The sequence below is a fragment of the Scylla paramamosain genome, chromosome 4 (assembly GCF_035594125.1).
Source record: "Scylla paramamosain isolate STU-SP2022 chromosome 4, ASM3559412v1, whole genome shotgun sequence".
In the NCBI taxonomy this organism is placed as follows: domain Eukaryota; kingdom Metazoa; phylum Arthropoda; class Malacostraca; order Decapoda; family Portunidae; genus Scylla; species Scylla paramamosain.
Window position 1 is genome coordinate 21151579 of NC_087154.1, and position 27978 is coordinate 21179556.

Sequence of the window (27978 nt, forward strand, 5' to 3'; positions counted from 1 at the left end):
CAATCTTTTTTCTACCATTTCTCCTGGAAACGTCCGGTGTATGTCTTTCGATATTGTGTTTATTTGGCATAACTGCCATTGATAATAGGTCTAAATAACATATTTAGGAAACTATAATGTACTTCTAATAACTCAAACCATCAATCTTTTTTTCATTTTCCGTCTAGTAGGCAGAAAATAAGTGGTAAATTTCCATAAGTTAAACCTCTTTGATAGATACCCTTCAGCCCTCGCTGCCAGGCGTAAGAGATTATCTTAAATCTGAGCATTATCAAAGATTTCACAATTATTACTGATAGCAGGCGGCGAAGGTTGTTTTAGACCCACACGATAACACGAATAATTTATTGAATCCGACTGAATCCGGTCAAAACCTGAAGGCATACATTAATGATCACAGACGATATTCTATATGAATAATTTGTGTAATGCAGGTATGATTCTGCACGTTACTTGTAGGATAATGTATTCTTACACAGACAGTTAAAGTTACGTGTTTGGGTCTTGGGGCAATCGTTAAGTAACGCGCACGCCCTTTCTGACAGGTGTTCAAGGTAGGTCTATCTACTTCTGTCTCTGCAGCAACACACGTCCTCCCTGCACGAGTATCTTCAGCAAAGTGTCTCTACCGTCCTCAGTTACTGCCTGGGTTCCTACCCTGTGTAACCGCCGGCTAAGTATCTGCCGGCTTGTAGTTCCTGTACTTTATTTTGTAGCTGGTTTCTTGTTATGTTCTTATCATGACGGGCCCCAGATAAGGGTTACACTACTGTACTTTGCCATAAGTTACGTTACGAGGTTAATATTACACTTATAACATTATTTGGTATGTGGACGAGACGAGAAGGCGAGCTACAGAGGGGTGTTTGTTTATAGGACACCACGGCCTTTATCTAGACCATCATTTTTACCCTCAGCCAGGTCAGCGCAAGGCAGGGTAAGGGCTGACATAGTTTAATGGAGGTCAAGGGGGTGAACTTGGGAAGAAACATGGTGTGATGGGTTGAAGGGGTGAAATGAGAAGAAATAAGGGGGCTCTGCCATAGGGGCAGAGTCTTGGAAGCAGTCGCAGAGGCAAGACCTGTGTCGCTCACCACTCTCCAGCTGTGCCACTGTCTTTTCTGCAGCAGAAGCACCATTTCATAAACTCTACGGGGCCCATCTGCCACGTTACGTGGACATGGAGCATGGGATTATGGTGATTGTGTGGCATTCATTACGTTCTACAAGGACCTTTGACTGTTCCCACAATCGCGTATGTATTAATTACTTATGTATCAATCATATCTGTGTCATTAATATATTTAGATGTTTTGGTGTTTGTTTCGGGACGATGATGTTGTATAATGTAGTGTTTACAAATATCCCTGTGAAGTGCACGGCCACATTGCATTATTGTAGGATCCCCAATTATTTCCTATCAAGTGATGTACTTATGACAACTTACAGGTTTGACCGCACCCCAATAAATTGAGTACAACGCTAGTGGTTATCAGTCACTCCTTTGCCACACTATGAACGTAAACTCATCAGTGCGTTTACACCCTGTCCATCGTTATCCATAAGCGACGGTGATAAGGCCGGCCTCATCTTAGCCTCATGTCATAACAAGCATCCTTCATCTCCTTACATCAACAATACCCTAACACCGACCGTACAAGAAATTCGCTGACTTAGGTCTCGTCTTGGTCCTCGCCCTGATCTCCAGGTCCTTTCTCATTAACAAACACGCTTGCACAACAACTTTTTTCACCCGCTTGGCGGTAACAACAATATTTGGTAATTTTTTTCATTTTGAAATATGGCCTATCAAAATCAGCGACGGATATTATTTTCTGTCATGTGATACTTCTTTTACGTTTTGAGTGTTGGTAATGATATGTTTTTATTTTTATCCCACTGGGAACAATGCACGTTATGTTCTTGCCAGCTGGACATGATGATAGAGAGGACACTGGCTGAATATGAAAACAAAGTTGCACACAATTAGTTCTATAAGACTTGTAGTTGCTGATGGTCAGATCATGTGTCAGGCATCGTCACAGAACACATGCACTCATATCATCGAGAAGAGAAAAACACAAAGAAAAGGGTTCTGTTCCATGACTGCATGAACAGCAGACAGTCTCAAAGGGATAAATAACTCTAGACAAGGACTGAAAGGAAAAATTAACAACGTCTCCTTATCTCCACATTCCTGAGCTGATTAGATCTCATAGGATTCACTCCGCTTGTCACGCGCGTCATGTAATGCTAAAAATCTCGCAACCTTGGAAACGTGTTACGATGACCGAGTGTTTGTCTATATTTCAGTAATATTGCCCATACTGCTCTGTACTTCGCTGAGACTCCAACACAATTCCGGTATTCCACCCACGAAGTTGCTATAAAAGGCTTGATCTTGGCCTGGACGTAAGAACGCATCATGATGACTCAGCGCTCTGGGCTTCACAGATGACGGCAACGAAAAATCTGTCATGATACCAACTTGCTGCTTTTTTACTTGTTATTTAATTTTCTATGGATGCACATAAAGAATAAAAACTTGATTTGCGACATAATCGAGAAATCATGCAAGAAAAATATTTTATTGACAATCATATTATGTTGTATGGGGCGAATCAAGGAATATGACATCATTGTTGAAGCGTCTTTAAAATCAGTCATTCTCTCCTTTTACGTCTAATATCGAGAAGTAACCGCCAAAGATTCCTCTAAGGTAGTACGACACTATCGCCAGGAGCGACGCTTCCCGTCAACTTATCTCGTCACCCCAGTCATCAGTCACTGTCAGTAGTGCAGAAGTGGGTGTAGTAGGTGGATGCAGAACTCCAGGGTGGGGTTGTTGCTGCCAGACGCACAAGATCGTTTTTCTTTCCTTCTTTTCATTTACAGTAAGTTTATAACCGTAACACATCTACTTTTCAACAGAATGATCCATCACTGGCTCAAATATAATGATGGAAACAGTTGTGCAAAGTACACACACTCAAAGTGAAATTCATTAGTTTTGTGAGTGACTCACCGTTCATGAAGAGGTTTCCCGTCTTCCCTGTGGACGGCACCGTCCACCCGATTGCATAGGTATATGGTTATGACATAGCTATAAACCGTGGTTTTTTTGCTATCTTGAATTATTGCTATAATGACTGAACCCTGAAATTCCCGCTATATACAAATTAAATTTTCATCGGAGATAGCTGCCAAAACTGCCCATATAAATGCTGCCGAATCGCAACTGACTTATTTTAATAAGTAGCAATGTTTCTATTTGGAACGAATTAAATCAGTGATGATATTCATGGGGGAAACAGGTTCCTCAGCGGGACACTTGCTGGCGGTCAAGCCACACACCGCTAACGAAGAAGGCGGGGCATCAGGAACTAAAGCGTTCTATAGAACGCTTGAATGACATATAGGAGTGTAACGCTCCTTTTTAATATTTCCGTGTTTCTTTGAGTTTCCCCAATAATTGTTTTCTTTTGTAGCTTGCGGTGAAGAGGAGGATAATAGCGGTAATTAAAGGTTTAGTGATTATATGAAAAAAGTATATTTATAAGGCGTGTATTCGTGGGAGTGATTTAGAAGTCTTGAAACATTTGTTATAAATAGTCTTTATTTATTTCAACTGTGGTTTTCTCTAATCAGTGGTAATACGAATAATAGGATTACATCATGTTGCGTCAGCCTACCAGTAACTCATAAGGTGTCATTCCCTAGCTTATAAAATATGTTAGTAATTTAGAATTCAATTATTAACTTCAACTAATGTCCAGCCTATATGCTCACCTTGCTAGCCAATTATTCCTGCATTTTTATTTAAACTCACGGTTCAGTAAAATTATTTGTGAAAGAAGAGAGAGAGAGAACTAGCTAAGGTTCCAATAACTTCAGAGGCCTCGGGGTGTTGAGGGGGAGAGCACAGAATGGCGTCTCCCTTCCCTCTGGCAACAGGTGGGTCTCGTAGCTCTGAAATATTTGATTTTTTTATTTAGAAGTGAATATTACTGTGTTCATGTTTATTATTCATGTCTCTAGTGAAGATATAGTGACTGTACGTGTTGACAGAATGGCGTCTCCCTTCCCTCTGGCAATAGAATGGCGTCTCCCTTCCCTCTGGCAACAGATAAAATAGCCGGTGTTGGTCCCACGCGGAGACAGGCCACAGAGTCTTGGGAAAATGTTAGCCATGTAATGTTTCTTTAGTCAAATATAATCTACTGTGAATGTGTTGTGAGCAATATTATTGCCGTAGAGAAGTGATGGATGAAGGCTGTGACGCTATTTAGGGATATAACGGTGCCCAGAATCAATGGTACTCTTGAGGAGTTATAAAAGTAATTATTTTCTTGTGTATTCGTAGTGTTAAGTAACGGAGTATAAGTGTATATGCCATACCAGAATTTCAAGTGCCTTTTCTTTTTTTTCTTGATTAACCACTCGATAAAGTGTCATAGTGGGTTAGTCAACCCAAAGAATCCCATCAGTATTATTCATTTAATTATTTTTGCTATTTTTATATTTTTCGTTCCTCCTAATAAAGCCACACTGTAGGTACTGTGTGATAATTAACCTCTCCCTACCCTCTGGCCATGACGATGAAGGCGAGAACCATTACCAATCAAAAATGTTTTCTTTTTTTTCTATTGTGTGTGCGTGCTTCACCTCTTCTCTCTTCCTCTTCTTTTTTTTTTTCTTCTTCACCGTGAAGATCTTTGCCTCGTCTCATTAGAGCTCTGATCGGACCGGTGAGGAGGAGGGAGGAGGGGGGAACCGGAAGGGGGGGTGGCATTACAGGAGTTAATAAATTATTTATCTGAGAGAGAGAGAGAGAGAGAGAGAGAGAGAGAGAGAGAGGGGGGGGGAAAGACTTATTTCAAGGTCACTCATGAATGTGAAACTGATTAGGGTCAAGACTTCAACAATGCAGCTGGCTAATACCTGTTGCGTTACCAGCCAACACGCCAGTGCCGTTGCTTGCCTCCAAATGGCTGACGATGCACACACTCGGATAATTTCTCTTAATCTGTTATGACAACGAAATTTGCCGATAAGATTTCTGTCATTATATTGTACTGTTTGGTTGTCTATGTATACTCTTTACTGTGTGTGTTCTGCGCAATAAGATGCCTAGGTCCGATATACAACTTGCACATTAAGATAAAAGTAAGTTGAAAGATGTTCAACCTCTCCATTTGAAAACTACATTTAAAATTATTTGAAGCTCCGACAAGAGGTCGCAGTATAATTTCAAATCACTTGGGCAAATTACTCTTAGCCGTTGAATAAGAAGTTCTGAATTAGCCATTTCTAGTTACAGATATAACCAGATTGATTATTACTTCCTTTTTAGATAGTCGAGACTTAATAAATTTGGATTTTAAACACAAAACTAAATTCGAACGCGTCATTTTAACGCAGAACTGAAGGCGCGGCGTGATGGGCGTGGAGGTGTGGGTGTTGCTGGTGACGGTGGCGGTGTTGGCGTTGTTGTATTCCAAGTGGCGCCATTCCTACTGGGCTTCGAGAGGCGTGCCCACCCTGCCTGTCACGCCTTTCCTCGGACACATACTGAAGTCTGTCTTCGCCGCCAGGGAACCATGGAAGCTTCAGGAAGAGGTAAGGCTTGCTACAATGGCCCATATTCAGAAACACTTTGCTCTCTCACCACGTCTATTTTCAAGCCACAGAGATGATTAGTCTTCTTTCAGTAATATATAAATTTTGTTAATCTGTTACTAGAAATGTACAAACACCCTTAAACAAACAAAAAAAAAAAAACTTGTTCCTTCCTACTTTCTGAATCCTCATTCTCAGTCCATAGCTGCAAATTGCGTCTATGTGCACAACAACTTAACCTGCCCTCGTGCCCATGCTCTTGAATCTTCCCAGCCTTCCACTATTTAGCTACGATTACATAGTCACTCAAACAACAGAAAACAGGGTGACAGCATAAACAGAAGGATTAGAGGTTAGAAAAAGATCAAGAATATTTGTAGCCGCACCGGCTGGGCATCAATTGGCTCACAGGTGATCTGTTTTACTGATCACACCCATCATCGTAGGGTCGAGGAAAGGCAGTTCTCTCTCTCTGACGTTTATTAATGAGGTAGGCATGACCGTAAGAACTACGAACAAGTTCTCATCTCAGTTTCTTACAAAATAACATTATACACTGATATTAAACACTTTCAACATAATACAATATTCATTAACAATACATGCAGTCAACTTGGCACTTTGACAATCAGTTTTTACTACAAAATTAAAGTATTTACCTCGGTCACCATCCTGCCCGTCTTTGTCTGAGCGCGACTTGGCCGTGAGTGACGCCCGCAGGCGACCAGTGGGTTAACCACACTCTACTAACAAGTGAGCATCGGCTTTGGTGCTTAATATAGCATTGAATACTGATACTTACACATATTACACGTTTTCATGCAAATAGAAAACTATTGAACATTTCACTTATGAATGCCAAGGAATAATGACATGAGGTACATAAGCTTTACATACAGTAACATGGCTCCCCTAAATTGTCTAACAATTTACCTTAAATTAACATTAGTATGTACCTTAAAACTAGGATTAGCACATAATATGTTTTGTTACACTGGCTCCTTGGCAGGGATGCTCTGGTCTATTATTATGCATTACCTTCTAACAGCAATACTAGACTATGATGGTCCTGTTTGCCTTTGTGCGTCTTCCCTGATTGTCGAGATTACAGTCTGACACCAGGACCTTAACCTTTCTTACTAGGCCATCATGATCAGGAGATGCTTCTGTTATTCTTCCCAGTTTCCACTGATTCCTTGCTACATTCTGATCCTTGATGATAACTATGTCATCTGCACTGAAATTCCTCTTTGGTGTTATCCACTTATTTCTAAGTTGTAGGAATTGCACATTCTCCTTTTTCCACCTGGACCAGAACTGGTTGGCCAGATATTGTGCTCTGCGCCATCTCTTTATGCAGTACAGGTCCTTCTTAATGAAAATGCTTGGAGGAGGCAGTACTACCTTTGTTTTCATAGTTAACAAATTACTGGGTGTCAACGGTGTAGGACTTTCTGGGGAGTTAAGATGGTCCACAGTTAAGGGACGACCATTAAGTATATTTTCAGCTTCAACTAAGAAGGTTCTCAGATCTTGGTCATCTAACTGGGTACCATGCTGATCAAGTAACACAGAGAGTACATTTCTCACTGTGCATATCTGGCTCTCCCAAATACCTCCCATGTGACTGGGTACATTCATGTTAAAAACAATCCAGTCACATTGATCTTTCATGAGTTCTTGTCTGACTTTATTGTTATTTAATTCTTTCAAACATTTCTCATACTCTGATTTGGCTCCTACAAAGTTAGTTCCTTGGTCACATCTCAACTGTCTTAAAGGCCCTCTTTGTCCTACAAAGCGACGGTATGCACTTAAGAAGGAACTTGTATCCATGCTGTTGGCTGTCTGTATGTGCACGGCCCTACATGCCATGCAAGTAAAGAGCACTCCATATCTTTTAAACTCTTTACGCCCCTCTTTGACAAAGAAAGGGCCAAAGAAATCTACTGCTGAGTATGTAAAAGGAGGTGATGGTTCTAGTCTGTCAATAGGCAGGTCTGCCATCTTCTGTCCCTGTGTTGTACTTCTAACTTTACGACAGATAATGCACTTTGAAATATGCCTTGACACTAGGGATGATCTTCCTACTATCCAGTATCCACATGACCTGATTTCATTTAAAGTTATGCCCCTGCCTTGATGATTTGTTCTTTTGTGGTGGTGGCATATTATCAGCTGGGTTATGTGTGATGTTTTGGGGAGGATGACTGGATGTTTGGATTCATCTGTCAGATTAGAAAGCCTCAATCTTCCTCCTACTCTCATGATACCACTTTTATCAATGAAGGGATCTAACTTATAGAGGGAACTGGTCTTGTCTATCACTTTTGTTCCCTTGCCATTGTCCCATTTATTTAAAGAGTTATGGTTAGCAGATGATTTCAGTACATTTATCTCCTTTTGGAATACCTTTGCTTGCAGTTGTTTTAAAATTTCATTTTCAGCTTCTGACACTTGTGCTACATTTACTGGCTCATATGTGTCTCCCTTTACTTTTAGTAGTGATATCACCTTTTCCTCTGAAATTGTTCAGAAGCTTCAGACATACAGCAACTGCCCTCTTTGCTTTAAACCAATCAGAAAAATACTCAAGTCTTTCTAGTATATCTGTGGGCTGTTGTGTACCTACAGCATGACATACAACTTTCTTCACTTCAGGGTCATTTTCATTTATGACCTTGTACTGGGGATAGCTATCCATTTTGCTATGTTGCCAAAGGAATTCTGGGCCATTCCACCAGATCTTGCTATTACACAATTCATCTGCTGTCATGCCTCTAGATGCATGATCTGCTGGGTTATACTGTGTGTCTACAAATTTCCACTGATCTGGTGAAGTGTGATCTCTAATTGTTTCTACTCCATTAGCAACATATACATGAAATCTCTTTGCTTCATTTGCAATGTAACCAAGGACTACTTTGCTGTCTGTCCAAAATACTTCTTCCACATTATTATACTCAAGTTCTCCCTTCAAGAGTTTATGGATTCTAACTGACACCACTGCTGCTGATAGCTCTAGTCTGGGAATTGTCATGGTTTTTAGAGGTGTGACATGTGACTTTGCCATTACTAATGCACAATGAATTCGGCCAGTCTTGCTAATTAATCTAATATATGAGCACTGGCCATATCCCTCTTGGCAGGCATCTGAAAAGTGATGGAGTTCAACCTTTTCTACTTCCCCAAAGTAATCAGGTTTGTAACATCTAGGTACTTTTAGCTGATCTAGTTTGTGCAGCTCATCCTTCCATTGTATCCATTTAGGTTTGACATAATCATCATCCCACTGAACTGCATTCTTACATAATTCTTGTAAAATTTGCTTTCCAGTCAGTATGAGAGGTGACACTAGACCTAATGGATCATATATAGAGCTCACTGTTGACAGAATGCCTCTCCTGGTGAGTGGCTTGTCTTTCAGCTTTATTCTAAATTGAAATGTGTCAGATTCTATGCACCACTCAACTCCCAAAGTTCTTTCTATAGGCAGTGTGTCTTCATTCTTACTAAAATCCAAACTTTTAATTCCATCTGCTCTCTCATGAGGAGAAATTGCAGCTAATACATCTTTGTTGTTTGACAAGAACTTATGAAGGTTAAAACCTCCCTTGTAACATAATTCTTTTCTCTGCTGAATAAGAGTGAAAGCTTCATCCATTGTAGCTACTGACTTCAAACTATCATCAACATAAAAGTTGTTTCTTACAAACTTGGCTGCATCAGATCCACACCCATAGTCATTTGCAGCTTTCTTAAGTGCAAAGTTGGTTACACTTGGAGATGATGTAGCTCCAAACAGGTGAGCTGTCATCCTGTATTCAGCTATCTCATTATTAAGGTCATCATTTTCCCACCAAAGGAATCTTAACATGTCTCTGTGTTCTGGGTTGACCTTCACTTGATGGTACAGTGCTTCTATATCACATACAAGTGCAATGCTTTCTTGCCTAAACCTACACAACACTCCAATAAGTTTGTTGGTAAGGTCTGGGCCTTGTAACAGGTGACTGTTTAGTGACTGGTTCCTGTAGTTTGCACTACAGTCAAATACAACTCTCAACTTCTTTGGCTTTCTCGAATGATAGACTCCATGGTGTGGAATGTACTAGACCTTACCATCATTCCTAACTAAATCCTTTGTCGGTACAACCTCTGCATAACCTTTGGTAATCATATCATCCATAGACACTTTGTAATCACCTTTGTGTTGATTATCCTTCTCAAATTTAGCTCTTAACTTATTGAGTCTCTGCTCTGCTAATAGTTTGTTGTTTGGAAGCTTGACGTTATCATCTTTAAGAGGAAGGGGCAACTCATAATGTCCATCCTTCAGCTGATGTACTCCTTCTTTTATCTTACTCATAAACCTTTTATCTTCATATGGTAATGGAGTGTTAGTTGACCTTCTATCACTGAAGTCAAGTTCAAACATATCTCTCACTTGAGAAGGATTAATCATCTCTTTGGTTTTAGTAGAAACCACTAAGAAATTAACCCTCTTTTCTTCATTGATTTCTACTTTTTGTGTCACTGTTCTGTAGACTACCACTGTATCCTCGAATGGACTTGAATAGGGTGAGATTCTAGCAATGATACCCCAACCTAGCTCTGTCCTACGAGCATAGGGATGCTTCTTGCTATCACCTGCTATTTGCTCTTCTGCCATAATGGCTTCTGCACAATCAAGACCAATGAGGAGTCCTATGTCAACATCTGGGTCAGATTTCATTAGTTTGTCAGAGATTGGCTTTAAGTGGGGCCAGTCACAAGCAGTCTCAGGCCTTGGTATCTGACTCTGTCCAGCTGAAATATTTTATGTTGAATATGCTGAAGGGATTGATATTTCCATTTCTTCATTATAACCTCTCACTCTAAGTCCATGAATTTTGGTAGAATCAGTGATTTGTTTTCCACTTATTGTGTGGATATTAAGTGACACTGATGGGCCGCTAACTCCTAATTTATTCAGAGTGCTTTCCTTGATGAATGAAGCATCAGACTGCTCATCCAGCAGGGTATACACTAAAACTTTATTCTCTTCATTACTAACATGATGTAACCATACAGGAACTATCATGGTGTGCATGTCATGTGTCACTGATTCTGTCACTTTGACCTTATTTGCTACTACAGTGGGTTTATTACCTTTAGGCTCAGTTGCTTGTTCTGGCACCCTTTGGCCTCAGTTCTTATGTCATCATTGTGAAGAGTTGTGGGATGATATCTCTGACATACTTTACAAACTTTCCTTCTTCTACAATCCTTTCCCTTGTGACCCATTTTTAAACACCCTGTACATAACCATTTTTCCTTAGGAAATTTGTACCTAGTATTACCATCAAGTTTGGCAAATTCCTTGCAATCATCTAAATCATGATCCTTTGTACAGTAGTGACAGAACTGTCCTTTCCTTTCCTGCTCCTTGGGATGCTGTTTGTTGGCTTGTACATTTACTTTACTTTGGAATGACCACATTGGTTTTTCCTCGATCGATTTAGCCATGAAAGTTCTACTCCCTCTATTCTTTGTCATGATGTTTGATCCCCTTGGTTTCCAATTGGTTGCCTTTGTTTGAGTTTTGATCCAATCATTTACTTCCCTATTTACTGAATCCCAGGAAACAAAAGGATTGCTTGCTCCTTTTGCTTCCTTCTGTACAAATTCACATAACATTTCAAAGGATGGGTGGTGCTCTTCATCACTACTAGGAGTGTTGTTATTACTGTTAGTATCAAGATATATCATTACTTGCTTTCTCCAGTCATGAACAATGTGTTCAGGGAGTTTTACTAGCACCTTTCTCTGCTCTCTAGGGTCATTTAGAAATGACAAATGAGAAGTGTTTCATTGCAGCTAGACAGCACTTCAAAAAATCTGAGAATGCTGTTAATGCTGGAACGTTATGCTGAGAGATTGGTAGCCAATTCACTAACTTTCTTGTGTAAGCATCAGCTGTGATAGTTTTGTTTCCAAATCTATTCCTAAGAATTTTCTTTGCTTGCACATAGTCAGCATCAGAATTAAAGTGCATTAACATTTTAATAGCATCCTTTGCCTCACCAGTTGTATACCTGTTTAAGTAGGCAAGTCTCTCTCTACTAATAGAAGTTCTAGATTCTACATAAGTTTCAAAGTTTTCAACCAACTTGGAAATTCCATGAGTTCTCCATCAAAAGTGTTAGGTTCTATTGGAGGGAGGCTCCACTTGGGATCAGGTATGTTAATTGCAAAGGTTTCCCCAGGATGGGAAAAGGATTGATGATTCTGTCTCACATTTATTAGGCATGTTGACATAATGAGTGTGTCTACGAGAACTTGGTACAAGACTTTGAGTTGTAGGGTTGAGATTTATTGCTTGAGGTTCACTAACTATTTTCCCATCTACTTCATTTGTCATCAATTCATTATCACTATTGCAAGAAGAGGGTTCCTGTGGGTGATAAAATGTAACATATTTGTGTGGCATGACATTGTCACTTTGTTGATTTGCAATTGCTTGTGTTTTCATTTCATTTTGTGACTCTATGTATTGTTGAAGATTACTTTGCTTCTCTACACTTTCATCATTATCTGGAAGCATTTTTACTTCTTCTTCAACTAAGCTAAGAGCATTAAGTTCTGCACTAGTGACTGCTAAATCTCTCTCTTTGTTTTTCTTTGCAAACATTGCCTGGTCTCTAGCTAACCTAACTTCTGCCTCTGCCTTTGTTTTAGCTAACCTAACTTCTGCCTCTTTTAAACTATCATGATATTCCATTTCCTTTCTAAGTCTGGCTACCTTTACTGCTGCTTCTTGCTTTCTTTGTGCTGATGAACATGATGAAGTAGATGAGACTAGAATGTCTAGACCGTTTGCTAGAACTTTTTGATCCTTTGTCATTCTTTAACTCTTTTCTTTTACATTCTATATTTTCTAATATTTCATGGTGAACTCATTGTGTTCCAGCTCTTCATTGAGCTCCTCTGACTTTTTTGGCTCTAGTTCCACCAGTTTTGTGTATTCCACATAATACTGATTAAATACCTCTATTACTTCACTTGACATGGGCTCTAATTCAAAGGGGCTAATTACAATTTTTAGTCCTTTCCTAATTTTGCTGGTAACACTGCTCCATTTACGCTTACAGAACTCTGCTCTTCCCTTGGCTACACTGACTTGATATTCTCTTCCTTTGTCGGTCAGCACTCACCCCCTGACACTAACTTCTTCATTACAAGCTTGACCCTTGTCCACTTGCTCATCCTCACCTTCTCTAAGACCATCTATGGCATTAATTTCCTCAGTATCAGACATATCTAACAACTTAATTGTGTCAATTCTGAGACACTGAAAGAGCAATTAAAATTGCCACTAATACTAGCTAATTGTGGGTAATTTTCGTTCACTTAGGCTACTCAATTCAGTGCACATACATACTATTATACTTTCTTACCTGTGACCATGGATTCTACAAAATGGTGGCGAGGCACTGTGGGTAGAAGGGAGTTGTTGTTGTCAAGGGTAGAGCTGACCCTGACACCTCAGAGGTCAACCTATAAGCTTATGTCAGCGTCCCCTCATCCCGTGACTCACTCTAGCTACGATTTCACACACACCGAGCCAATTTTTTGCTTGTAGGTCGAGTTCTTACTTGTGGGAATGAGTTCTTATTGTAGCTGTACTGGCTGGGCATCAATTGGCTCTCAGGTGATCTGTTTTATTGATCACACCCATTATCGTAAGGTCGAGGAAAGGCAGTTCTCTCTCTCTGACGTTTATTAATGAGGTAGGCATGACTGTAAGAACTGCGAACAAGTTCTCGGTCTCAATTTCTTACAAAATAACATTATACACTGATATTAAACACTTTCAGCATATTACAATATTCATTAACAATACATGCAGTCAACTTGGCACTTTGACAATCAGTTTTTACTACAAAATTAAAGTATTTACTTCGGTCACCATCCTGCCCGTCTTTGAGCGCAACTTGGCTGTGAGTGACGCCTGCAGGCGACCAGTGGGTTAACCACACTCTACTAACAAGTGAGCATCGGCTTTGGTGCTTAATATAGCATTGAATACTGATACTTACGCATATTACACGTTTTCATGCAAATAGAAAACTATTAAACATTTCACTTATGAATGCTGAGGAATAATGACTGTAACAATGTTGGGCATATCTCCAAGACGGTCAGGAATACAAGCAGGGTGTTGCACCAGTAGTTCTAGGTCATGGAGGATAGCAAAGTCAAAGGCTAATTCACCAGGATGGTCAGTAAAGGGAGAGGGTAGCCAAAGATGGTGGTGAAAGTTGAAGTCTCCAAGAATAGAAATTTCCACAAAAGGAAAGAGAGAATGTTCTGCGCTCTGGAAATTAAGTAGTCAAAGAATTTCTCATAGTCAAAGGAGTTAGGTGAGAGGTATACAGCACAAATAAATTTAGGTAGAGAGTAACTTTGTAGTCATAGCTAGATAGTGGAAAATTCTGAAGATTAAAGAGCAAATAGACGCAGCATCCAGTTTTGGATTGAAAATGAGGATAGAGAAAGTAGGAGGGAATAGAAAAGGAACTACTGTCTGTTGTGTCAGACACCTGTGTTGCAGTGAGAAAAAGATGAGGTTTAGTAGAGATGTGGTGTTTTACAGATTGAAAATTAGATCTAAGACCGTGAATATTGCAGAAGTTAGTGAAGAAAAAGTTTAGGGGGGTGTCATGTCACTTTGGGTCGATACCAAAACAGCAGTCCGGCCTGGGGACATTTGTGGTCTCCTTCCCAGATGGGGATTCCGAGGCTAGTGTAAGAATCGCCATATCTAATTTTCAATTTTGAATTTTGAGTGAAGGATGTATCTGTAATTAGGTGCATATAATTTTGTGTGAAGGAAGAGAATTGTCTTTAGAGGGCAGGCTGTGACTGCCTACTTGTGTTGCAAGGCACAAAGGGAAACGTTCAATGATGTCACAGCTGGGTTTAATGATAAGTTCACAGCATCCCCTGGTCCAGTGCTTCATACCTCACTGGGAGTAATTATCGTTTCGGCAGGTGTCTACTGGATTATCTTACTCATCAAACCATGCAATACTACGAATGGTTTGGGTTTTAGAATAACAAATAGTCTGGGTTTATGTCACAGCATTTGACAACATAGATTTGAGACGTTGTACTTTGAGCACCCTGACTGCTTATCGGTAGGGGTCAGGTGACTCAGAGCAGAGAGAGGGGTGGATCAGCCTCTCAGGGGTCACTCCCACCATGAAAGAAGCTCCCAAGCGCTCGCGTGTTATTCACAAACGGGAGAAAGAACTTATTTACAACATGAATAAGTATATTTTTAGAATAGCATGCCAATAGAGATCCTACCATTGCTTCCTTCAGACCAATAGCTCCATCAGCCAAAGCTACTAATATGAGTGAGACGACAGTGAGACAAAACTGCTCTGCCCCGATGGAGATTATGCGACACATTTACCACAAACAAATAAATTAAAGAAAAATTATACACACAAAATCATACAATACTGAGAGAGAGAGAGAGAGAGAGAGAGAGACGAGGTAGGAGGGTCGCCTGTTCTCTCCACCAAGGTGTTAAACCGATAATTGGTCCTGTAGAGACAGCAACGCAGCTCACGAGGAATTCCCCTACTCAGCCAATGCCCAAACGTTCTTCCAGAAGACTATAGTCACCTTTCTGTTCGTGTATTGTTTCCTTCACATTTTCATGGAATCCTTAGAATGTGCATAAAACGCTGTCAGTTATTAAAGGAATGCCATCAGTCTTAATGTGTATTTGGAAAAGAGCGAAAAATATAACAAAACACTATATTTCAATTACAAAGCAAAGCTGTATCAGAAACCACCTTTGTTTAGTCAGCTAAAATTACTTCTATGGACTTGACCGCTTGATCAATATAACAAGTTTTCAGTGTAATTCATAGTGAACACTCTACTAAACAAGATCATGCCTTTCATAAATAGTCACAAGATAAGTGTCGTGCTGGGCCACACGCTGTGCACCTCGGTGAACACAACACAGACATAGTTCTCAAACGTGTCGGTATCTTGTGTCTATTGCTTTTAATACGTCTAGTGGAAGCCATTAAAATTTTACAAGTGCGTTTTCATTATTTTACGGAGAGTTTAGTAAAAATAAAACATCCAGAGCGCCTTCAATTCTGTAGCCTTTGGAAATGGTTCTTGTGAGAGAGAAAAAACGAAAAGTTTCAAAATATCGACCCTAATCCGTCTGTCTTCAAGTGTCCTCTTCCCCTTCGTTAAATAAAACCTTGTTCACAAACAAAAGGGAGGGCGGTGTGTCGCTGCACAAATAATCCTGCTGGCCACAGCCTAGTGAGATAAGAAGTGGCTATTATTCATTATTCATTACCTCATCCACTCAGTGACTTCATTCAAGTGATTCAAAATATGTATCAGGTGTCGAGGACAGTCATGAATTGATGTTATTTATGTTGCGATAGAGACATGCGGCATATTGAATTTCGTCATAGACACTGTCTTCCATCACATTTTTTAGATTTCTTAGAGCATTTATGACGTGACGTGTGACACCTGCAATCAGTGATTTCAGCCTACATTGCTTATTGTTGAGGTAAGACTAGGGTTCTGCTTACATACTTGTTTACTTACTTTTATTGATGAACTTTATCTTTTTTTTTTTTTCAGATTCGCAACAAGTTCGATGATGCTCGCATGTGTGGTTTCTATGAATTCTTCAAGCCTACTCTATTGGTCTGGGATACTGAGATACTGAAGCACATCTTTGTGAAGGACTTTGACCACTTCGCGGATCGCAGGCACTTTGACATGAAGACTGTCCACGAAAGAGATTTGGTGATGATGGAGATGCTGTCGGTTGTAAACGGTGCACAGTGGAAGAGTCTGCGGGCTATTATGTCGCCCGCCTTCACCTCGGGCAAGATCAAAAGCATGTTCCATCTGGTGTGCGACAAGGCTGATATTCTTGTTAAGATTTCAGTGAAACAAGCGGCACAAAACCCTCACGTAAACATGAAGAAAATCTTCGGCCGATTCACTATGGACACAATTGCTTCTTGTGCCTTTGGTATTGAGAGTAACTCTCTGATGGACGAAAATGCTGAATTCCCTCGCAAAGCACAAGCATTTTTTGAAATGTCAACTCTTAGACTTGCAAAATTTATAGCATTTGGTGTTGTACCCAGACTCTTTAAAGCACTTCGCGTGAGTATAAATCCTCCAGAAACTGACTTCTTTGTGGACGTAGTCAAGCACACAGTGGCGGCTCGGGAGGCGGGCAAGACGCGTGGGGACTTTCTGGACCTGCTGCTAGAGGCACGAGACAGTTCCGACAATCCCAGCAGCAAACACGGTGTGTTCTTTTCGTGAGTAGTCACTCATACAGTCATGATAACAGTGGTATGTCATCCCATGAAGTAGTTCTTGGGAGGAAACTGTCTGGGGAAGCCTAGAGATCTTTTGGTTAAGAGGCTTCGGTTCTTCAAGGAGCCTCTCCAAAATTTTCAGGGGTGATAATGTTGATCAGTTTTTAGTCAAAAGGGTTTGTCATAAATTAAAGTGAACTGAAGATCTTGTAGAGGGCCGCACTTAAGATAAAGAGGAAGGAACTGAGTTCAAGTGAATCGTGCAAAGGGAGTGGACGGTGGAATAGATCCCTGCGTAACTCTAGTACTGGCAGGTTTAGAAGAATGAGGAGCAAACCAATAAAAGATAATCCAAAAAAGGAAATTTGTGACGAAAGTTTGTTAGTTTGTACAAGATTTAGCGAAGTAAAAATTTCCAGCAGGCCCATTCCCTGTAAAATCCACTGTAGTTTATCAGATGAAAGACTACATTATCTTTTGCAGCAAAGATGTATGTTTCAGGGACTTCTCAAACACAAGAAAATAAACATTGAAAAATAGAATACACACGCACACATCCGCAAAAGAAAAAGTTGATCACTGATTCTAAAACCCTGTCAAAGAAAATTCAATCTATAGGGTGGGGTTTTATGAAGGAATAAAAGCAGAAACCACTCTAACACATGCAGGATGTATATGCAGGCATATTTCCTCGCTTACCTACAGTGGTATACATGCATTACTCATACTTTCCTCAGAGTGTTCCATTGTGTACTTCTAATAATATAAAGTTTATTGTTGTTTCTGCAGTTCTCCGCCAGCGGAGTCTCATAGCACAAAGCGTGCTGTTCATCATTGCTGGGTATGAAACAACTGCCTCCTTGCTAGACTTCTCCTCCTTCCTGCTTGCCAAGCACAAGAACCAGCAACAGCGCCTCCGAGACGAAGTGCAGCAGCTGGTGGAGGAGCACGGTAGATTAAATTACCAGGGCATCATGGAAGCCAAGCTGCTTGAGGCCTGCCTCCAAGGTGAGTCTCATATTATTTTATGAACTTGCATGTGAGTAATCAAGTAAAAATTATCTTTTTTGACCAAAACTGTTGAAAAGACTATTCAGTGTATGTATGTATATATATATATATATATATATATATATATATATATATATATATATATATATATATATATACACACATCCTTCACTTAAATTTCTAAAGGAATATGGCGACTGTTACACCAACCTTGTTAGTCCTCATCTGGGGAGGTCGGACTGTTCTTCTGGTGTCGACCCTAAGTGTCTTGAAACTCCCCCAACTTTTCTTCAGCAACTTTTGCAACATTCGTGGCCCTAAGTCTAATTTTCAATATATATATATATATATATATATATATATATATATATATATATATATATATATATATATATATATATATATATATTGAATAGTCTTTTCACACACACACAATATATATATATATATATATATATATATATATATATATATATATATATATATATATATATATATATATATATAAAGTCTAATTTTCAATATATATATATATATATATATATATATATATATATATATATATATATATATATATATATATATATATATATATATTAAATAGTCTTTTCACACACACAATATATATATATATATATATATATATATATATATATATATATATATATATATATATATATATATATATATATATATATAGAAAATTAGACTTAGGGCCACGAATGTTGCAAAAGTTGCTGAAGAAAAGTTGGAGGAGTTTCAAGACACTTAGGGTCGACACCAGAAGAACAGTCCGACCTCCCCAGATGAGGACTAACAAGGTTGGTGTAACAGTCGCCATATTCCTTTAGAAATTTAAGTGAAGGATGTGTGTGCAATTAGGCGCATATATATATATATATATATATATATATATATATATATATATATATATATATATATATATATATATATATATATATATATATATATACCTTATTACACACACTCTTCACTCAAATTTCTAAAGTAATATAGCGACTGTTACACTAACCTCGTTAGTCCCCATCTGGGGAGGGGACCACAAATGTACTATTCCACTGGTATCGACCCTAAGTGTCTTGACACCCACCTCAACTTTTCTTCATTAACTTCTGCAACATTCGTGCCCCTAGATCTAATCTTCAGTCCGTAGAACACTACCTCTCCTCTATTAAACCTCATCTTCTCTTCCTCACTGAAACACAGGTGTTTGAGGTAAATGACAGTAGCCCCTTTTTTGTCTCCTCCTAATTCCTCTATCCTCATTTTCAATTTAAAGTTGGATGTTAAGTCTATGTGCACAACGACTTAACCTGCTCTCGTGCCCACGCTCTTGAATATTCCAAGTTTTCCACCATCTGGCTACAACTACAGAGTCACTATTAATCTAAATTTATCAGTATTGTATACCTCTCATATAACTCCTCTGACTATAAGAAATTCTTTGACTAGTTAACTTCAAAAGTGGAGCACATTCTGACTCTCTTACCTTTTGCAGGGATCTCCATTCTTGGAGACCTCAATGTTCACCACTGGCTTTAGCTTTCCTCTCACATCACTGACCACCCTGTTGAACTTGCCTTTAACTTAGCTATCCTCCACGATTTAAAAGAACTAGTGCAACACTCTACTCATATTTCTGACCGTTCTGGAAATATGCCCTACATTCTTGACCTTTCCCTAATCTCTAATCCTTATGCTTTTGCTGTCACCCTATATTCTCCTTTGGGCTCCTCCTATTACAGTGTCTAATCTGTATCTTGTCCTATTGCTCCAATCCCTCCTCAGGATCTCCCAAAGCGCAGGTGCCTCTGGCATTTTGCCACTGCCAATTGTGAGGCCCTGAGGAGGTACTATGCTGATTTTTCTTGGAATGACTACTGCTTCCATGTCAGAGATCCGTCTCTTTGTGCTGAGCACATAACAGAGGTGACAGAGATTGTCATGAAGGCGTACATTCCTCACTCTTTCTCTTGACCTAAACCTTCCAAACCTTGGTTTAACACAGCCTGTTCTCGTGCTATACATGATAGAGAAGTGGCCCACAAAAGGTACTTAAGCATTCCATCACCTCAGTCTCATGCGTTTTATATTTCTGCCCGGAATCATACCAAGTTTCTTCTCCAACTAGTCAAATACTCTTTCATTAATAGAAAGTGTCAAAATCTTTCAAGATCTAACTCCCCTCGTGACTTCTGGCACTGTAGCTGCCCGGAGGCAGCTAAAGGATTTTAGACCCACACGGTGACGCGAATCGTTTATTGCATTCGGTCAAACCTGAAGACATACATAATAAACATAAGACGTTCGTAGCACTACAAACTATTACATACAGTATCAACATAATGCATCACTAATCATGGATTATGCTAATTAGGGCAATCAACCCCTCGTAATACAGATGTGGAACTCGCGTGTTTGGGGTCTTATGGAGGTCTGTCACCGATCAACACCTATGTCTGTATTGTAGAGGTCCGATCTTTCCTGGAGTAGTCACACCCTAACTCGGTGGCGGTACAGAGGAATCAGTCTCCGGGCTTCGTTCCTGCTGGCCCTTGGCACCTCACGTCTGCCCGTCTTACCCTTAGGTCAGCAATAGTTCCTGGGTGACTCATTCCTCTACAGAGATCCCTCGGTGTCTTATCTACCCTTCGCGCCATGTCATCAACTTTACCACGTAAACACAACTCTCACTACCTCTCTGCAGCTAAGCTCTCCACAGCTAGTTCCTCTCACACATCTTCACTACTGTGATTAAGTACTATAATGAATTCAGTTTCCTTAATCTCTACTCTAATGACTTAGTTTTCTTAGTGTTACATCTAGTTCACTTCAACTCTCATAACACAGATCTTATTAATTAGCATACACATGCTCAACAACAACAACTTTCATCCGTTCGGCGGTCTTTCACCCGCTCGGCGGTAACAGGCACCAACCCAAAAGCATCTCCAGTACTTTGCTTTTTCATCTTTTCCTCTTTTTTTTTTTTCAACCTGATGGCACCACTGCCATCTCATTTCTGAAGCTGAACTCTTCTCTCAAAACTTTCCTAAAAACTCTACCTTGGATGCTTCAGGCCTTGTTCCTCCCTCTCCTCTACCTCTACCTCTGACTACTTCATGCTACCCATTAAGATCCTTCGCTGTGATGTTTTCCATGCCCTCGCTGGCCTAAACCCTCGGAAGGCTTATGGACCTGATGGGGTCCCTCCTATTGTTCTCCGAAAATGTGCCTCCGTGCTTGCACCTTGCCTAGTCAAACTCTTTCAGCTCTGTCTGTCAACATCTACCTTTCCTTCTTGCTGAAGCTTGCCTACATTCAGCATGTTCCTAAAAAGGATGACCGTTCAGATCCCTCACACTATCGTCCTATTGCTTTAATTTCCTACCTATCTAAAGTTTTTAATCTTTCCTCAACAGAAAGGTTTTTAAGTATATATCACTTCACAACCTTCTATCTGATCGCCAGTTTGGTTCCCATCAATTTCACTCTTCTGGTGACCTTCTAGCTTTCCTTATTGAGTCTTGGTCATGTTTTTTTAGAGATTTTGGTGAAACTTTTGCTGTTGCTTAGAAATATCAAAAACCTTTGATAGAGTTTGGCACAAAGCTTTGATTTCCAAACTACCCTCCTACGGCTTCTATTCGTCTATCTGTAACTTCGTCTCACACTTCCTCTCAGATCGTTTTATTGCTGCTGTGGTAGACAGTCACTGTTCTTCTCATAACTCTATTAACAGTGGTGTTCCTCAGGGTTCTGTCTTGTCACCCACTCTCTTCCTATTATTAATCAATGATCTTCTAAAACAAACTTCTTGTCCTATCCACTCATACGCTGATGATACCATCCTGCACTTTTCTACGTCTTTTCGTAGACGTCCAACCCTTCAGGAAGTAAACAGTTCATGCAGGGAAGCCACAGAACGCCTGACTTCTGATTTCTCCAAAATTTCTGATTGGGGCAGAGCAAACTTAGTATTGTTCAATGCCTCAAAAACTCAGTTCTTCCATCTATCAACTCGACACAACTGTCTAGATAATTATCCCCTCTTTTTCAATGACACTTAACTGTCCCCTTCTTCTACACTGAACATCCTCGGTCTGTCCTTTTCTTATAATCTAAACTGGAAACTTCATATCTCATCTCTAGCTAAAACAGCTTCTATGAAGTTAGGTGTTCTGAGACGTCTCTGTCAGTTTTTACAACCCCCTCCCCAGCTGCTAACTCTGTACAGGGGCCTTATCCGTCCATGTATGGAGTATGCTTCACATGTCTAGGGGCGTTCCACTCACACCACTCTTCTAGACGGTGTGGAAACAAAAGTTTTTCGTTTCATCAGCTCCTCTCTAAATGACTGTCTTTAGCCTCTTTCTCATCGCCGCAATGTTGCATCTCTTGCTATTTTCTAATGCTTTTTTTTCATTCTAACTGCTCTTCTGACCTTGCTAAGTGGATGCCTCCTCTTCTCCCGCGGCCTCGCTGCACAAGACTTTTTTCTTTGTTTTATCCCTATTATGTCCTCCTCTCTAATGCAAGAGTTAACCAGTATTCTCAATCATTCATCCCTTTCTCTGGTAAACTCTGGAACCCCCTGCCTGCTTCTGTATTTCCACCTCCCTATGATTTGAACTCCTTCAAGAGGGAAATTTCAAGACACTTAACCTTCAATTTTTTACCACTGCTTCGGAGCCTATTCTGGCATCTCAGTGGGCCTTTTTTTTTTTTGCCCTTGTCCGGCGTCCCTCCTATATAAAAAAGTATATATATATATATATATATATATATATATATATATATATATATATATATATATATATATATATATATATATATATATATATATATATATATATATATATATATATATATATATATATATATATATATATATATATATATTTATATATGTATGTATATATATATATATATATATATATATATATATATATATATATATATATATATATATAGATAGATAGATAGATAGATAGATAGATAGATAGATAGATAGATAGATAGATAGATACATACATACATACATACATACATACATACATACATACATACATACATACATATATATATATATATATATATATATATATATATATATATATATATATATATATATATATATATATATATATATATATGTATATATATATATATGTATAGATAGATAGATAGATAGATAGATAGATACATAGATACATAGATAGATAGATATAACGAGAGAGAGAGAGAGAGAGAGAGAGAGAGAGAGAGAGAGAGAGAGAGAGAGAGAGAATAAATCTAAACATGCCGTGTAGTGCGGGAGCCTCAAGGATTTTAGCTGATGGTCGGCTGCGTTGTACCTGTTATGGCCTTTATCTAATCTTACTCGTTGAAGTGCGACTCCATATTGCATTCCTCACAAGTTCTATCACATATAGAATGTCACCAAGTGCAGGCAGAACTCTCGATCAGCTGAGCATCACTATATTCTCGTAGGACGCTTGTCCTTTTGGCAAAAATTGAGGTGTTGGGCTGTCATCCTGCCGCCTAAAAGTAATTTTAGGCTCTTAGGAGTGCCCCTCACCACTCCTAGCCACTAAAGATATTTTAGGTCTTAAAAGTTATTATGTATTACTTTTAAGGAACTTTTAGCAGTAAAAGTAAAACTTGTCACTAAAAAGTACTTTTAGCCTGTTAAAAGTGTTTATGTATACGGGCCCCTGATCATGTCCTCCTGTAGGGCCTAGATAGCACTCATTAATTAAAAGCGTCCCTCGTTACACACGCACTCGTAGGTATAAACTCGATATGCCCTCTCTATATAGATTTATACGCCTCTCTCTACGCCACGTGTCAGCTCTGTCTGGTATCCGCTCTGCTACTGACCGCCTAAGTGGCCTAACGTGGGAAGGACGGTTACAATGCCTCAGCGACTCCAGGCCCATGACAGGGAACTAGGAGGGACGGAGGGAAGGTGACAATGGTGAGCTAGGGGGATGAAAATCTGCCTCCCGCTCCGCGCTACGCTGTCCCTACTCACGCATCTCTCCCTCAAACTGAACCCTTACGTTCTGAAAATTATTGTGGGATCATCTGGAGGGCTGGGTGTGATCTAATTATTCCAGGAGAGAGGGAGCCGCTCTTCAACTATATTTTCTATTAATTTCAACTTTCAGGAAGGAATGGGAGTGAAGGAAATAAAGTGGTAAAGAACCACTTCTAATTTAAAAAAGTTTTGTGGTAAACAGGAGAGGTTGAACATGTCAGCTACTCTTCCCTCTCTCTCTCTCTCTCTCTCTCTCTCTCTCTCTCTCTCTCTCTCTCTCTCTCTCTCTCTCTCTCTCTCTCTCTCTCTCTCTCTCTCTCTCTCTCTCTCTCTCTCTCGCTGCGCATGAAATAAATATACAAGATATAAATATACAAGATATTAAATATTATGTTTTATGTAGCTATTTCTTTAATTCACTGAATTTTGTCATATCTTTTTACATTCAATTTGCATTCTTTTCAGAAACACTTCGACTCTACCCACCAGCAGTGTTCATAGAACGTTATTGTACCAAGGCCTACAAGTATGTCACCAGTCAGGTTTAACTTGATTTCTTCTTATAAAGGAATGCAAGGCAAAAAGTAATCTTCTTTCTTGCTTTCCTCTTTCTTCCATGCTAAGCATCTAACATGATTTGATTTGATAAATTTATTGCGCCCCAGTGATGTCAAACAAAGTACATAATTAAGTACAAAATAGAAGTGTGTCACACAGGACACAGTGGAACCTATAGAATACACATACACACACACAAAATATCAAAATAGAAAAAACTAAATGTACAATTAACAGCCACCAAGATATTGATATCTCATCAGTATCAAGTCCAAGTGATCATCCTGTAGGAGATATTTACATACAGAAATCAGATCCTGGTCCTGCGGCAATAAGTTTCTCACTGCAGGGCAGGCGAGACAATAATGTTGGAGAGTGTTGGCATTGACGAGGTGACACAGTCTGCAGGTGGAGAAGTGAGGCATATCCTCAGCCTGGGAGATTTGCCATATTGGCCGGTAACCTAACCGAAGCCTTACACTTACCACATTGTGTCTTCGCACCATGAGTCCGTGGCGACGATATTTATGTGGGACATCAATTAAATTATCATAGTGTTGGATAGAAACACTGTTAGCACACTCGGCGTCCCTACGAGTCACTGTCAGGGCGTGTATGGCAGAGAACAAGATGTGCTTATAACACCGGAACACGAGATTGGGGCACGCACAGCAGCTAACATGGAATAACAGACACAGAATTGTTCAGTTCTAGACGGAATTTTATGTGTTTATACGAAATTTGTACAGGACGACCCACTGCCGCTCTCAATTTCTTTTCTAATTGAATCATGGTCATCTTATCTTAGGAGTTTCGCTGAAACCTTTGTTGTTCCCTTTGACATATCAGAAGCCTTTATTGAACTATGTCATGTCACTTATTTCTGTCCCTCATAGTCTCTGTCAATCTTTCTGCTTTTTTACTTCGTCTTCTCTCTATCTGTTCTGTTGCTTTAGAGGTAGTCAGTCATTGTTCTCCTAAATCTACTAAAGCTGGTGTCCCACAGGCCTCTGCTACATTGGTCACTCTCCTCTTACACATAAATAATGCCTTCAGCTATGGTCTGACCATTTTATCCTGAGCGTTTAGGCATTGTCTTTTCCAGGGATTTCCCGGCCTGCGGCGCTGCCAAACCTTGTGCTGGGCAAATTATCGGACTAGAGCCTGTGTCAGTGATAACCTCGCTCCCCACACACAACACTCTCTCTCTCTCTCTCTCTCTCTCTCTCTCTCTCTCTCTCTCTCTCTCTCTCTCTCTCTCTCTCTCTCTCTCTCTCTCTCTCTCTCTCCGCGCGCGGCGCGAGAGGAAGTGACCGGTGACACGGTCACTCTGACAGTGTGACCTGAATGAGTCGTCCAAAGAGACGTGACACCGCCGGGAGGAAACCCTGCCAAATATTGTGGTGTTTGTAAAAAAACAATGCAGTTAGCATTAAAAAATAAACACATACTACATTAACTTAGCTTTTTGGAAGATTACAGTGTAATACTACAACTTTATTTAATTTTGAAGTAGTAAGTACCTGACATATGGCGTGTGCTGGTATAAGCCTGGCAGAGTTGGAGGCCCGAAACCTTCACTCTTTCATCTCCTACACTGGTAAACTCTGATTTATCTCTTTATTTTCTCTCCTTTGTTACGACTTGAAGTATTTCAAGAGGAGTATCAAGACTCCTCTATAGGGGAAGCTATTTGAAAATAATATTTACTTTTTGTGACCGGTTATTTATTTATTTACTCATTTATTTTATTTATTTATTTATTATTCTATTTTACTATTTATTTATTTATTTATTTATTTATTTATTTTGTTTGCTCTTTGCCAGCCTCCTTCACTCATGAAAAATAAAGTGATTGATAAAAGAAAAGCACCACGCTCCCTTTAATATACCAATTAACCATTGATTGCAACATGAAACGTATTGTGTGTTTTCACAGGTTACCTGGTACTGACTTGACCATCAGGCCAGGAGACATAGTGCAGGCGCCCATCTGGGCCCTCCATCACGACCCCCGCCACTGGCCAGACCCCGAGGCATTCATCCCAGATCGCTTCCTCCCCGAGAACAAAAGCAACATCAATTCCTTCGCACACATGCCCTTTGGGATGGGACCAAGGAACTGCTTAGGTGAGGGCCTTTCAGAAGTGACTGACCTGCTTAGGAGTCAAGGTATACCTGGTTTCAGTCAAGAATTTTACTGGACACCAGTAAGTAAAGTCTTCCTTTTGGTGTTTACAGCCATGCGGTTTGCTCTGATGGAGGCCAAGGTGGCGCTGGCCAAGCTGTTGCTGGGGGCAGAGCTGGAGTTGGCACCGGGTCACGAGGAGATGGCCTTAGACTCGCAAGGTGGTCTGTTAAGGTCTAAAGGTTTGAACATAAAGATAAAGCCGATCGTGGCAGAATAAATCAGAATTCAATTTCGCATTCAAGAAAACTCATGCCACGACCTACATTAGCCGCAAATCACTCTGCCTTTTATCAATAGCAGCTTCTTCATCAGACAAACAAATTATTACAGTTACAGAGGACATAGAAGGAAGCTCTTCGTTGGGCACATAACAGACACTCTTACACGTATAAAACGAGACAAAGACATGAATTTATCTACACAGAAACAATTCATAAACGATTACAAACATGATGTGAGCTACTGGAAACGTTACAAGCAGAGAAAAATTAAACATACATGTAACTGAAAATGTAACAAGATACAGTAAAAACTTGCAATGTAACATTATGCACATTCAAAATATCCCCATTCCGGTTTCCATTAGAACGGAAGCTAGCTGGCTTAATGCATACAAACAGCCAAACACAAGTATAAATAAAGTATATATACTGTGGATGGACCACCTTTTAATATCCTCCAGTTGTAATTCTTTCCTTCCTCATTTTCTTCTCTTCACTCCTAAAGCGTCTTTTACATTGAGCAAGTAGAGAGGCGTCTCAAGTGTGCAGAGAACTTGCATACTTGACTTCCTTCTCTACTTGCCCCGTGCAAAAGAGGCCCAAACCACTCTCCTCCCTTAGAATTGCGCAGCAGCTTGTATGAATGAAATTAGAGAGAAAGAGAGAGAGAGAGAGAGAGAGAGAGAGAGCTACAATGCAAAATAAAGAAATTAATATAGAATAAAAAATACCCACCTAGGTACTAATATTACCTGGGAGAGGAAATGTGCTGTAGACCATCTATGCGTGCAGTGGAACGGCGCGCGCTTTGGGCACCGAGAGATCTTCAGTCCTCACTCCTCAGGGGCACAGGTTCGAATCCTGAGGGGGGTTGATGATAGGAAGGGCATCAACTCAGGGTAACGGTTCCCAAATTCGAAATCCAAAGGCCTTCGTTAGGAG

At 39.8% G+C, this 27978-nt stretch overlaps 1 protein-coding gene across 2 annotated transcripts; it reads left to right on the forward strand.

Moving 5' to 3' along the window:
• Window positions 1–2735: 2735 nt before the first annotated feature.
• On the forward strand, window positions 2736–27470 carry LOC135099831 (cytochrome P450 9e2-like). 2 transcript variants are annotated; one of them, XM_064002414.1, is made up of 7 exons: window positions 2736–2894; window positions 5422–5619; window positions 16294–16978; window positions 17781–17999; window positions 24532–24592; window positions 26564–26754; window positions 26866–27470. In XM_064002414.1, the coding sequence occupies exons 2-7, from the start codon at window positions 5440–5442 to the stop codon at window positions 27030–27032; spliced, it is 1503 nt and encodes a 500-aa protein (XP_063858484.1). In that variant the 5' UTR covers window positions 2736–2894; window positions 5422–5439; the 3' UTR covers window positions 27033–27470. The 2 variants fall into 2 exon arrangements, with proteins under 2 accessions (XP_063858484.1, XP_063858485.1); XM_064002415.1 differs by lacking the exon at window positions 2736–2894 and adding an exon at window positions 3888–3954.
• The last annotated feature ends 508 nt before the right edge of the window (window positions 27471–27978 follow it).

Coding starts and splice junctions, on each gene's coding strand:
- LOC135099831 (XM_064002414.1), top strand. CDS start 5,440: ATGGGCGTGGAGGTGTGGGTGTTGCTGGTGACGGTGGCGGTGTTGGCG. Junction 16,979..17,780: donor CAATCCCAGCAGCAAACACG/GTGTGTTCTTTT, acceptor TTGTTTCTGCAG/TTCTCCGCCAGCGGAGTCTC. Junction 26,755..26,865: donor GGGACCAAGGAACTGCTTAG/GTGAGGGCCTTT, acceptor TGGTGTTTACAG/CCATGCGGTTTGCTCTGATG.